The sequence below is a fragment of the Leucopleurus acutus genome, assembly GCF_964270905.1.
Source record: "Leucopleurus acutus genome assembly, chromosome: 7".
Lineage (NCBI taxonomy): Eukaryota > Metazoa > Chordata > Mammalia > Artiodactyla > Delphinidae > Leucopleurus > Leucopleurus acutus.
Window position 1 is genome coordinate 87,695,970 of NC_139150.1, and position 13,493 is coordinate 87,709,462.

The 13,493-nt window shown below is 39.3% G+C and overlaps 1 protein-coding gene across 2 annotated transcripts; it reads right to left on the reverse strand.

The window, feature by feature from the left end:
• Positions 1 to 1,885: 1,885 nt before the first annotated feature.
• On the reverse strand, positions 1,886 to 12,576 carry PRXL2C (peroxiredoxin like 2C). Of its 2 annotated transcripts, none has more exons than XM_082843403.1 (6): positions 12,319 to 12,576; positions 11,809 to 11,877; positions 10,862 to 10,915; positions 10,588 to 10,693; positions 6,169 to 6,210; positions 1,886 to 2,392 (listed from the first exon to the last, which is right to left on the reverse strand). In XM_082843403.1, exons 1-6 carry the CDS (start codon positions 12,532 to 12,534, stop codon positions 2,265 to 2,267), a joined length of 615 nt encoding a protein of 204 aa, XP_082699529.1. In that variant the 5' UTR covers positions 12,535 to 12,576; the 3' UTR covers positions 1,886 to 2,264. The 2 variants fall into 2 exon arrangements, with proteins under 2 accessions (XP_082699529.1, XP_082699528.1); XM_082843402.1 differs by having other exon boundaries at positions 6,169 to 6,300.
• Positions 12,577 to 13,493: the final 917 nt, after the last annotated feature.

Here is a 13,493-nt window from a genome sequence, read left to right on the forward strand (position 1 = left end):
TGTAGAATGGAGTTGACAATGATAATGATGATAGTAATATCAATTCCACAGAGCTAATGTATGTAAAGCACTTGGAATAGTACCTGGCAAATAATTAGCACCACAAAACTGTTAGATGTTATTATTTTTTTATCCAGCACTTCTACATATTTATCACCAAAAGGTTTTTCAAAATTTTGCGTCCAGTACATTATTGGATATGGAGTATGTTTATATGTTTCACAGCACCTATTATAAGTAATTTTTATATTAAATGTTTGTTCGGGTAGGCAATTTACTACTGCACTGTATTTATGTAACTGTTCCTCCATGAAACTACATAAAGAACATTTATGTATCTTAAAAAATGTGGTGTACGTTTTTATAATGTATATTATAAATGGAAATATATAAATTTTGTGTAAGCTATGATTCAGCAGTTTTAAGTCTAAAATCAGTAGTAGAAGGATCTGGGCCACCAGTCTCCTTACTATAAAAAATAGCACAAAATACCTTAATTTTAACTTTTATAAGATAACTCATTTTTATTGATTAAAAACATGATTTTCCATTTATATACACATGAAAATAGATTCAAATTTTTGGACACTTTAAATTTATATTTTGTGTATGACTCCATATGTTTGTATAAGTTCAAAGCAGTATTATACTTGCTAATAATTACAAATACTTTAATTTTGCTGTACTTTTTTTTTTTTTTTTTTTTTTGCGGTACGCGGGCCTCTCACTGCTGTGGCCTCTCCCGTTGCGGAGCACAGGCTCCGGACGTGCAGGCTCAGAGGCCATGGCTCATGGGCCCAGCCGCTCTGCGGCATGTGGGATCCTCCCGGACCGGGGCACGAACCCGTGTCCCCTGCATCGGCAGGCGGACCCTCAACCACTGCGCCACCAGGGAAGCCCTTGCTGTACTTTTCACCAGAATTCCTGGGACACTTCCAACAAAACATATTATGATTCCAGAAAAATAAAAGATGACAATAGTCTACTAAATAAAAGAAACTTGGAGGTGAGAAATAGAAACTGTCCAGGAATATACAACCAAACCACAGTGTACATTTAAATTACAGTTTTTTTGGTTTTTAGTTTAAACAATTCTTAAAATTTCCTTTCAGAAAGCATACTGATTATACGTATCTTAAATATCTAAAAGATATTTTTCTCCTTTTACCAGCAACCCCCGCCCCTGTTGCCCCAAACAAAATCCTAGTGAAATGGACGGTGGGTGTGTGGTCAAGATGCTGTGAACACAGGCTCTGTGAAGGTTCGATCTGCTGTATTTCCTCTGAGTAAAGCAATCAGGATAGAAACTTGTGGACTGCAGCCTATATAATTGTACCTTTGTGGAACTTGCTATGTAGGGATATATTCTTCGTATAATTTTAAAGACCTTTTCCTCGCCAAAAAAATGAATCATGTTCATTATAGAATAGTTGGGAAATATAAAAATGTATGGAAAAGAAAATAAAAACACTTGTAATCCTACCACCTAGAGATACTTAACTGGTGATACTCTGGTGTGTTTACTTCCTGTCTTTCTTTCTAAGCATACAAAAATATAAACATATACATACAAAAATGTGATTATACTGTTTACAGAATTTGAGATCCTGCTTTCCTCAATGGATAAAATGGTCTTGGGTTGCTTCCCTTTCTCCTTATATGTTCTTTATAAGAATTTATGATTTTAGGGCTTCCCTGGTGGCGCAGTGGTTGAGAGTCCGCCTGCCGGTGCAGGGGACACGGGTTCATGCCCCCGTCCGGGAAGATCCCACATGCCGCGGAGCGGCTGGGCCCATGAGCCATGGTCGCTAAGCCTGCGCGTCTGGGGCCTGTGCTCCGCAACAGGAGAGGCCACGACAGTGAGAGGCCCGCGTACTGCAAAAAAAAAAAAAAAAAAAGAATTTATGATTTTAATGGCCAAAAAAACCTTCATTGAATGCATATATCATAATGTAAAATAAAGAATGGTATTTATAATTTTATAGCTTTTAAAGTTTTATTTTACAAAAATAAAATAATTTTTTTACAAAAATTTTTATAGAAAATAAAACTTTAAAAGCTATAAAATTATAAATATATATCACATTTTGAAAACTAATGCCTCTCAGCATGCTATTCAACTGGTGGTACATGGTCTCTTTATGGTTTCATAACTCCTCAAAGGCTGGGAAGAGCCAACAGGTTAGGCACTGCACAAGTATACTACATTCCCACAATTCAGGTCATATCCCAAGGTCCATTTGAAAGCGACAGAGTCTGTAATGTCACACATGGATAACTGAAGGCCTGCTTGTAAAGTCCACGTGCTGAACGCCTACAAGCTGTAAAACAGAGTTGATGGGCTTGTGATCCAACCTATTCCTATCACAGTGTATAAAATGGATGTTGTTACCTAGAAGAGAATAAGAATAAAAGGTAAAGGTTGACATGCAGTGCTATTCATTAGATTTATTGCTTACTAGAATCAAGGAAGCATTTTAACTTTAAATTAGTCCAAAAGAAAACATTATTTACCTAGAGTACATAATATTCTCTATATAATGACATAATAATTTTTAATTACGGTAATAAAGCATGACAAAAATTATCGTTAAATAAGGCTAATACGTCATGTTTTATGAGATCCAAGGGGAAAGATTCTTAAATTATAACCGTCTATTAGGTTTTATTAAATGTAATTAAATAAAATATCCTGTCAAACAGACAGGCAGAATATGGAATTAGCATAAATATCAAGCTGGGAAATCATCTGTTTCTTAAATGTAATAATAGAATAAATCACTTCCTTAAAAAATTCACTCCCAAATACTGGTTTAATAGGCTATCTACATTATAACCATAGACCAAAAGAGGCTGAAAAAAATAAGGGCATTAAGACAATCAGTTACAATACACTTTGATGTTCACAATTCTTTTATCTGCTCAAATAAAATTGTTGTAATTTTTTTTTTTTTTTTGCGGTACGCGGGCCTCCCACTGCTGTGGCCTCTCCCGTTGCGGAGCACAGGCTCCGGATGTGCAGGCTCAGCGGCCATGGCCCACGGGCCCAGTCGCTCTGTGGCATGTGGGATCCTCCCGGACCGGGGCACGAACCCGCATCCCCTGCATCGGCAGGCGGACTCTCAACCACTGCGCCACCAGGGAAGCCCAAATAGTCGTAATTTATAGTCTGTGTTCTGTTTACTTTGATTCTTGGACTCAAGACCAGAATTTTAACTTAAAACATTAGATTAGTAAATATTATGAGGCATATTTTCTGCATTGCATTTATCTGCTGTCTGCAGTAATCACTGTAGATTTAATATCATAAACTGGCTTATTATCAAATAAGGCAAAATGAAATACTTGGTCAACCGTGTAAGAGATTTGTATAAATAAGTAAGTAAACCCAGCTCTTTCCTTAAAGGAGCTACAATTTTTCCAATGGGTAGTATCAAAATTTTCTCTTATTAAGTCTGCTCCCAACTTGGCACACAAATGATGCTTTCTGTGTGCTCTTCATCCTCACACAACAGAACGTGTGCTCAAATGATGCTGAAACCTGGAGATGAGGGACTCAAAAAATAATGCCTTACAAGTCTGAGGATGGAAATAATTCATTCAGAAATATGGCTCAGTGCCATTCTGGGCTAATTTACAAGATATATTCTCATAAAACAAGGCTTTTTTTTTTTTTTTTTTTTGGCTAGTCTAACTAGTGTAAATTCATGAGAGAGAGGGAAAGGGAGATTAAATAAAATGAAAGATTTTAGCTAGCTATAGTGTTCCAGCTGTAAAAAACCAAAAAAGTTATGATATTTGGTCAAAATCCTCCTTCTAAAGACTTCCTTATAGACATCTGGAATTTATTAAAGTAAATGTTAATTTTATAACCTGTAGAAGCTACGCTCACTAATATGAACAGTTTTAAACATGAAGAAGAACCAAGAAAAATCAGTTTACAGCACAGTGATCTAGGCTTTTTGGGTGTTTGTTCCTGACTGCAATACTTGAACATGGTAGAGATCCAATGCCCAACCATTTTGTAGAGGGAAGCCAAAGGAATTTCAGGTGGTACAAATTGATCAATAAAACTATTTATAGATCAATGGAACAGGGTAGACAGCCCAGAAATAAATCCATGCACCTATGGTCAATTAATCTACCACAAAGGAGGCAAGAATATACAATGGAGAAAAGGCAGTTTCTTCAATAAGGGGTGCTGGGAAAAATGGACAGCCACATATAAAAGAATGAAATTAAAACATTTTCTAACACCATATACAAAAGTAAACTCAAAATGGATTAAAGACCTAAATGTAAGACTGGATACTATAAAACTCCTAGAGGAAAACACAGGCAGAACATTCTTTGACATAAATCACAGCAATATCTTTTGAATCCACCTCCTAGAGTAATGAAAATAAAAATAAACTAATGGGACCTCATTAAACTTAAAAGATTTTGCACAGCAAAGGAAACCATAAACAAAATGAAAAGACAACCCACAGAAAGGGAGAAAATATGTCCAAACAAAGCAACCCACAAGGGATTAATCTCCAAAATATACAAATAGCTCATGCAGCTCGATATCAAAAAAACAACCCAATAAAAAAATGGGCAGAAGATCTAAATAGACATTTCTCCAAAGAAGACATACAGATGGCCAAAAAGCACACAAAAAGATGCTCAACATTGCTAATTATTAGAGAAATGCAAATCAAAACTACAATGAAGTTATCACCTCACACCAGTCAGAATGGCCATCATCAAAAAGTCTACAAACAATAAATGCTGGAGAGGGTGTGGAGAAAAGGGGACCCTCCTACACTGTTGGTGGGAATGTAAATTGGTACAACCACTATGGAGAACAGTACGGAGGTTCCTTAAAAAACTAAATACAGAACCACCTTATGATCCAGCAATCCCACCGCTGTTCATATATCCAGAGACATCCATAATTCAAAAAGATACATGCACCCCAATGTTCATTACGGAACTATTTACAATAGCCAGGACATGGAAGCAACCTAAATGTCCATGGACAGATGAATGGATAAAGAAGATGTGGTACATTTATACAATGGGATATTACTCAGCCACAAAAATGAATGAAATAATGCCATTTGCAGCTACATGGATGGACCTAGAATTATCATACTAAATGAAGTAAGTCAGACAAAGAAAGACAAATATCATATGATATTACTTTTTGTGGAATCTAAAAAATATACAAATGAACTTATTTACGAAACAGAAACAGACTCACAGACTTCAAAAACAAACTTACCAAAGGGGAAAGGTGGGGGAGAGGGATAAATTAGGAGTTTGGGATTAACATATACACACTACTATATATAAAATAGATAATCAACAAGGACCTACTGTATAGCACAGGGAACGCTACTCAATATTCTGTAATAACCTATATGGGAAAAGAATCTGAAAAAGAATGGACATACCTATAAGTATAATTAATCACTTTGCTGTACACCTGAAACTAACACAACATTGTAAATCAAGTATACTCCAATATAGAATAAAAATTAAATTAAATTAAAAAAAAAGCTATTTAAAGGATGCAGCTTAGAGTAACTGTTACTGAATAAGCTGCCCCTGGGATTGACTTGCTTCCTTTTTTTTTGACCATGCTGCTCAGCATGCAGGATCTTAATTCCTTGACCACGATCAAACCCATGGCCCCTGCAGTGGAAGCACTGAGTCCGAACCACTGGACTGCCAGGGAATTCCCCTTGACTTGCTTTCTGACATAGGGCAAGTCTGCTAGTTTCGTTAGATATAAATAACTAGATTTGATTCTTCTATTGATTAAAAAAAAAAGTTCTTGATGGTTTTCTCCCATTTGAAAATGTTCACCTCCACTGAAATTTTTAAAGAGTGTTATAGCCACATACAAGTCACCAAACCACTGCTGATTTCTTCTATCCCAAATACCTGGAATCACTCAGGTACAGAATCATGGCCACATCACATCCAGTAAACAAACATCAAAAATACACAGGAGCACTTGAAAACAAACGATGACCCCTATGAAAGCACAGCACCCTGACTGTGAGCATGTCCAGTTGCCCGTCTTTACATGGTGGCTATTTTATGAAGAAAGTGATGGCCTTTGGACTTCTAAAAAGCACGAAAAGTGTACTGCTGAAGCTGGGCTTTGATGCTTACCTGGACCTAAAATGAGTGTTCCACCTTGCTGAGCTGGATCTCCTTGAAAATCAAAAAGAGGGCCAGTCACTGCCCGCCACAGGCTCCGAATGCTTCCTGAGAGTATATTCGATTTTATATGGGGGCTCTGTCCTGAAATATTAGGAATTGTCTTTAGAAGTTGTCATTTTATATTTGATTAGATAGTAAGATAATGTTAGTATTTCTAGAAAACAGTCTCTTTCTTATGTGTCATCTTACTTTTGACTTGTCTTTTTTTCTTCCTTCAAAGAACAGTTCTCAGCCTTTCACTACTGATGTTTTAGACCAGATAATTCTTTGTCCTGTGCAATGTGGGGTGATTACCATCATCCTTGCTCTCTGTACCTGCTAGATGCCATAGCAGCCGCCATTCGCCAAGCTGTGACAACTGAAAATGTCTCCAGACAATGCCAAATGTCCCCTGGGGGGAGGAGTCAAAATTGTTCCCAGTTGAGAACTGCTGCTTTAAAGGAAGAACTGATGACAGACCCAGATCATTTTCTCCCACAGAAAAATGTCAGCTACAGACTTGTCAAACTGGTAGTGCTTTCCTTTTTAATTCCCCATTTGTGTTCTGTTTAGTCTCTCACCAACTAATAGATAACTACATTCCTCTTCAGGAGACATTGTGGCACAGACTGTTATACGCTTGTCAAAACCCGTTTCCTCTTTCTGGGACCACAGCTAAACATTTCCTGGAGTTTGGTACGGCTATGTGACTACACTCTAACCAATGAGTAAAATGATGTGTGCCACTTCCAGGGCACCTCTTAAAAACCTCTCAGGGAGTGATTCTCCGTGTTTCTTCTACATCCTTCGAAGTCTGGATTGACAATGGCAGAGCCACAAGATAGAAAGGGCCTGCGTCTTTCCTACTGTGTCCCCGAATTGCTGCTTGGACAAGCACGCAATAGATATACCCTTCTTGAAATGTGAAAGAAAAAGAACCTTCTCCCACGTTATGCTACTGAGACTTTGCCGTTTAGCTGTAACAATAGCAACTATAGCTACCACTCCATCTTTGCTTGGCTGTCAGTTTTTCTATTTCCTTTCTCACAGTAACTGATACTTCACTTCCACTCCCCCACCCCCTTTTTTTAAAAAGTAATTCAATATTTTATTTATTTATTTATTTTTGGCTGGGTTGGGTCTTTGTTGCTGCACGCAGGCTTTCTCTAGTTGCTGCTAGTGGGGGCTACTCTTTGTTGTGGTGCGCGGGCTTCTCATTGCAGTGGCTTCTCTTGTTGCTTCAGTAGTTGCAGCACATGGTTTCAGAAGTTGTGGCTCATGGGCTCTAGAGCGCAGGCTCAGTATTTGTGGCACATGGGCTTAGTTGCTCCGCGGCATGTGGGATCTTCCCGGACAAGGGCTCGAACCCGCATCCCCTGCATTGGCAGGCGGATTCTTAACCACTGCGCGACCGGGGAAGTCCTCCACTCCCTTTGAGTAAAGAAGCTCAGTCTCTACCTTTCTTGTAACTTATCTTTTTCCTATCCCTGCCTTTTATGTCTTTTTGGTTTTTTTAAATTTTGGACTCCACCAGTTCTGAGGCCAGAGAATGACTGGTTGAGCAGCAAGACACCATGGCCCAGGTCCTCTTGCCCACCGTCTGCCCCTCCGGGTGCATGTCCACCAGTGTACAGCAGTTACCAGTCCCCTTCATCTTCTCCTGCCGGGTCGCAGCACAGAGCTCAACCCTCAGCCCTGCAGTCAGTTCCTACTAGTGCTTTTTGCTTTTTATTTTGATGATTATGCTGCCTTTGACCTGCCCGATTTCTTAATATTTCCAGATACCTATTATTTCCTTCATCTCTCCAACTTTTCTATTTCTTTCATGTTTATATTAGGATGGACATTCATCTCACCAAGAACAAATACAGGCTCATTAGCTTAGAGACATGGGTAAAGGACTAAAGTTTACTGTTTTTTAGGATTTTACACTTAAAATAGATGTTCCTAAATCCAAACTATCTCCTCATGTCTGAAGAAGGGTCATTTAACTTCTGAAATTTTAGAAATTCAATTGAAGAAGATTTCACAACCTAGAATTTCACAATCTTTGCTGTAAAGCACAATCTAATTTTGCTAGTACGAATTTAGTTATGTGTAAAACTCTTGTTTTTCATTTTTTTCGCTTAGTTTGATTCTTGGACTCAAGATCAGAATTTTAACTTGAAACATTAGATTAAGTAAGTATTATAAGAGGCATGTTTTCTGCATTGTGCTTATGTGCTGTCTACAGTAATCATTGTAGATTTAACACCATAAATTGGCATATGGTAAGGCAAAATGAAATACTGGGTAAACCCATTACTCCCTTGAATTTAGTGGCTTTATTTTCTTCCATTTTGTCTTTATAAACTGTCCCATTAACTTTAAATTATTATATTTTATTTTCAGTGTCATAATTTTCAAGTAGGATTATTCTGAAACTGATTCTGAGATCTGTGCTTTTTCAGGCAGGAACTTTAAAAAATTATTTTGTGAGAACCTAATGTTTTCTGTTTGGAAATACAGTACTTTAACACAGATCAAAGGAGTTTAAATGATTTAAATATACTCTCTCTTATAATCACAAGCAACTGTTTTCTTTGCAATTCCACATCTTTATTGAGGCAATGAATGGTGAGGTGTTACTAAAGTGAAACTCACAGTTTATATCTAAGGTGGCTAAATGACAAACAGACCTTACACATGCTGAGACTCTGCTATAGCACAGGAAAACAGTCTACCAAAGACAAAGGTTCACAATCTGTACTGTTGCAATTTCCTATACTAAAAAGAGAGGGGAAAAAAAGAGCAAATTCTGTATTGATGCTACCTCATCATTGGTTTTAATAAAGTTTAGGTTGCTTTCTTTAAAAACTTCAGTAAAGGGATCCTGTCAACTCTACCTCATAAGTAGCTCTGTGATCTGTCCCTCTGCATCCCTACTTCAGGCCGTGTCATTTCTTTCTAGACTATTACTACAAACTTGTCAAGAATATCAACGACTCCCGCTTGGAACATTCCAATTGCTCCTCCACCTGGCAACAAGACTGTATCGCTTCTCCACTCAAATATAATTCTTCTATGACTCCCCCACTGCCTCCAGAACAAATCCAAACTCCTTGGCATGTTCCCAGACTCAGTCCCCTGGCTCACACAATCCCCCAACGGGCTCCTAGACTCTGGCCAGACACAGGGAACTGCAGTTCTCCAACAGTCACATTTTTTCATACCTGTGTGCTTTTGTGCGTGCTACTTTCTGTCAGCTGCACCATTCCCAGCCTCACTTCACCCAGCTAACTCCTTAAAGAATGAGCTTAGACAACACCGCCTCTAAGAAGCCTTCCCAGATTCTTCTCTCCCTGTGCATTTCTGGTGTTATAGGCATTTCTGCATTATAGGTATTGCCAGTACATGCTCTCCTCTTTTATGAGCCCTAACCTGTAATATAGTTGACTGTTTGCTTCTGTCTCCCAGAGTAGATTATGAGCATTGGGTTGGCAGGGGCTGTGTCTTTTATCACAGTCCTCCCAGGAACATCCAACACAGTGGGTGCCATGGGTGTCATTCTCAGCATTTGTTGAGAATAAGTGATTTGAGTTCAAGTTGAGTTCTCTTATTTGGTATTTCAGAAGCCAAGGTCTTTCTACCTAAGATATACATAAATAGTTCACCTAAAGCTTATTATACACTTAATTGTAAAGAATTGTGTAAGGGCAGGGAATATGGACCATATAAAGATGAATAAAACATCAAACTTTTCAACTAACTATACTACCCACCACCTTAAGTGCAATTATAGAGTATATAATCGAGTACAAGGTGCTATTAAAATACAATGAAGGAAGCAATTGCTTCTGCTTGAAGAGCTATTAAGAGCCCCTTTGAGCTGGGCTTTTAAATGAAAACTAAGATTTCATCTATTAAAGAACATAGAGCATTCAAAGCCATGGTGTTGAGGTATGAAAATATATTAACTTAAGCAATATTATTTTTCTTGTAATTACAAAAGTAAAATGTACTTATTGTAAAAAATTCAAAAGCCATTTTTCTCATTCCCATGCCTTGGGGTAATCATTGCAATATCTTTTAAAACCTTTTTCATTTCACACATATATAGTATAGATCTTTATGAAAATGGTTTTTATTTTTACAAAAATGGAATCATACTAAAAACACTGCTCTGCAACTTGCATTTTTCATTCATTTAGTACTTCGCCAACAGCCTTCCATGTCATTACATATAGGAAATGAATCTTTTAGAGTCTCATGAATCTGGATCACTTACTAGAATCATAAAAAGCAGGCTGATTTATGAATTTACCATTTGTTCCCCTATGCATATATATGCATATGTGAAATGTGAAATATACCATTAGTGTTTTCTACTTGAAACATATCATGTCTTACCTGAGGAGGCAATTTCTTCACCTCTTTTCATTCCCAATCTTTTATAAATTTCTCTCTCAGGATCAACATAGATTTCATGAGAATACCCAGTCAGTTTACAGAAAGGCTGAAAAAAGAATATAGTTGGAATTTTAATAAAAAGAAATGGGAGAAAAATAGTGATAATCTAACTTAATTTTAGCAAATTTAGCCTACATTTAGTGATTCAAATAATATAATTTTTACGTCTGAAAGAGATTTAACCTGTTAGAGTCTCAATTTGCTATATATTTACCTCAATATGATGGTAGGATGACTGTCCAATCACTATAAGAGTGACATTTGCTTCCTTTAGGAGATAAAAAAGACATGTACACATTATTGGAAATCACATGTTTCATACAACTGCCCCTAATCCAACTCTTTTGTTCCATTCTAATGCCACCTATAGGCTTCTAGAAGAATGGTATAAAGAGCAAAATTGTGAGTCAAAGCAAAGAGATGTATGCTAAAATGTTCAATTAATTCAGATAATTCTTTTGCTAAGTAAGAATTTCAAAACAATATAGTCAGTAGTTCTCTACACTTCCCCCAAAGGCATACATTAAACGAGAATAAAAACTATTAAAGTAGGGTTATTTAATCAGACAATTTTATTCTTTCACATCTCAATTGATAAGGTCTGCTGAAAATAGATCTTAGTTTTACAAAATCTACCCAATGTGTTCACTCAAAAGCTCAGCTGGGGACAAACCTCTATATGCCTGAAGAAACACACCTGTATGTGGTTGTCAGACCAATGTGGAACATGCATTCCATTAACAATACAAATTTTCACCTTTAAGATATATTAGTATTTTCCTATAACGAACAACTATTTGGAGTATCTTTATTACAAAAATAAAGGGAAGGAAATATTTTTAGCATTTCTGTTTTTGGTCATTATCAATCAACATTTGAGAACAGGCAGGTTATTAGGTAACATCAAAATTATTATTATGGTTAGTATGTTTATAACCAGGCAATAATGAACAGGCCAGAAACACTTCTAACGCGTGCCTCCCCTTTTTGGAGGTGTTGGAGAGATGTGTGGGATGGTGAGAATCTGGGTTTGCGAGTGTCTGCGCTGGAGAGGTGGTGCACTCCGCACCTCATCCCGTTGCACTCTTTATAAATGGCAGGTGATTTTCACCAGGCCGCCCTGAAGCGGGGCTCGCTGCTGCTCACTCTCAGGAAACTTACTTGTAAGAAACTCTTGGGGATTTTGGCCAGATCTTCTACATATTCCTTGCAGATGTAACACAGGAAATGCTGAAATCCCAATACGGGCAAAAAGGACAAGTTAGCAACTAACACCCCCGGGGTCAGAAAGGGCCAAGTACTTCATTATGCGTGATGCTAATTAACACAACACCCAAGGCGGGTAGAAAGAGGTGTCGGGGCGCCTAAATATGCATTGAAATTAGGCCGCACCCAGTCTGTGCTAGGCCTCTTCGCTCGTTGAGAAAATGGCCTTCGCTTGGCGGGCTGCTTTTCCATTCCCGTTCAAGGAAGCGAGAGGAACAGTTCGCATTCCGGAAGCTTCTAGTGGATGAACACGGGAAGGGCCAGGCCCGGCGGGCTCCGCTCTCGGGCCCTGGACCCGTCCAGGGGCCCGATGTAACCACCCCTCAGCGTAGGCCGTGGAAGCAACCTCCGTCCCAGCCTGCGGGTGAGGTACCTGCTCCGGATCGTCCCGCACCCCGCGCTCACCCGCACGAAGACCACTACAGCCCGGCGCTCCCGGAACAGCGCGCCGAACAGCACCCGCCTCCCGGAGGCGTCCAGCACCGGCAGGTCGGCCACGGCGGCGGCCAGGGACTGCCCACTCTCGGGTCCGCTCGGGTCTGGGACTGCGGCTGGGGCGGCGCGGCCGCTGATCTGCCGCGTGACCGGGGCCACGGATGGGGCGGCCATCGCGCCCTGCATCCGCGGGCCCTTGGTTCGCGAGGGTGGGGGTCAGAATCTTTGGTGGGCCAGGTCGCTACCCAAGCTGGGCGTAAGGAGCGGGCTGTACTGGCGGGGCGGGGCGCACGGTGGGGCGGGGCGCACGGCGGGGCGGGGCGCACGGCGCGGAGTTGCTTGAGGTGCAGACCCGCTGTGGCGCCCGGCGAGAGTGAGGCGCGCGGGGTCGATCCGGGGCGCACATGTTGTCTTCCAGGTTAGGACTCGCCAAGTCTTTGTACGCATCTCCGGTGGTTCCGAAGCTCCGGAAAGGTACGGAACCGCTGTCGCGTTTTCTGACTCAGCCATTCATGGTAGGGAGGTAGAGAGAGAGACAGAGAGATCCAAGCCGAGAAAGGAGTTAATTAGGAAGAAAGCAACCCCTGCTCTCCGTAGCCGCCTGGGTCAAAGTTAGTTCTTATCTGTTCAAGAGAACCAGTTACCAAGCACATCCATATTTATGATCCGATAGATTTGTTTTTCCTTCTAGTCTGTTTTTAACTCACTCCCTCCTCAGTTCTCGTGCTTTTTTTGTTTTTTTGCAGGTATCATTAACATACAGTGTAATGTACAAATCTTAAGTGGAGTTAAATTTTATTTTTTAATTAAATTTTTAAATATAAAAATTTGCCAAAATTTTATCATGGAAATTTTAAAACATGCCCAAAAAGTTGAAAGAATTTTACAGGGAACACTCCTATATCCACCACCTAGATTCTATTTTACTCTGTCAGAATCTGCATCTGTCCACAGTTAGGTGAGTTTTGCCTGATTATCCACCAGTTATCCACAATCCTATAAAAATATGGACCATTGCTATCACTTGAGAAAATTCCCTCAGTTATATTTTTAAGAGCAGGTATAATAAATCTATTTATAAATGTGCTAGGGTGTTTCAGGAGTTCATGTCCTTTCTTCAGACTTTTCTTGCTAAAGCTGTTTAC

Excerpts from the sequence above, each read along its gene's own strand:
- PRXL2C (XM_082843402.1), bottom strand. The coding sequence starts at position 12,534 with ATGCAGGGCGCGATGGCCGCCCCATCCGTGGCCCCGGTCACGCGGCAG. Across the intron at positions 11,878-12,318 it reads CTGTAGTGGTCTTCGTGCGG|CATTTCCTGTGTTACATCTG; the intron begins GTGAGCGCGGGG and ends TTGGGATTTCAG. Across the intron at positions 10,694-10,861 it reads CATCCTACCATCATATTGAG|CCTTTCTGTAAACTGACTGG; the intron begins GTAAATATATAG and ends TTCTTTTTTCAG.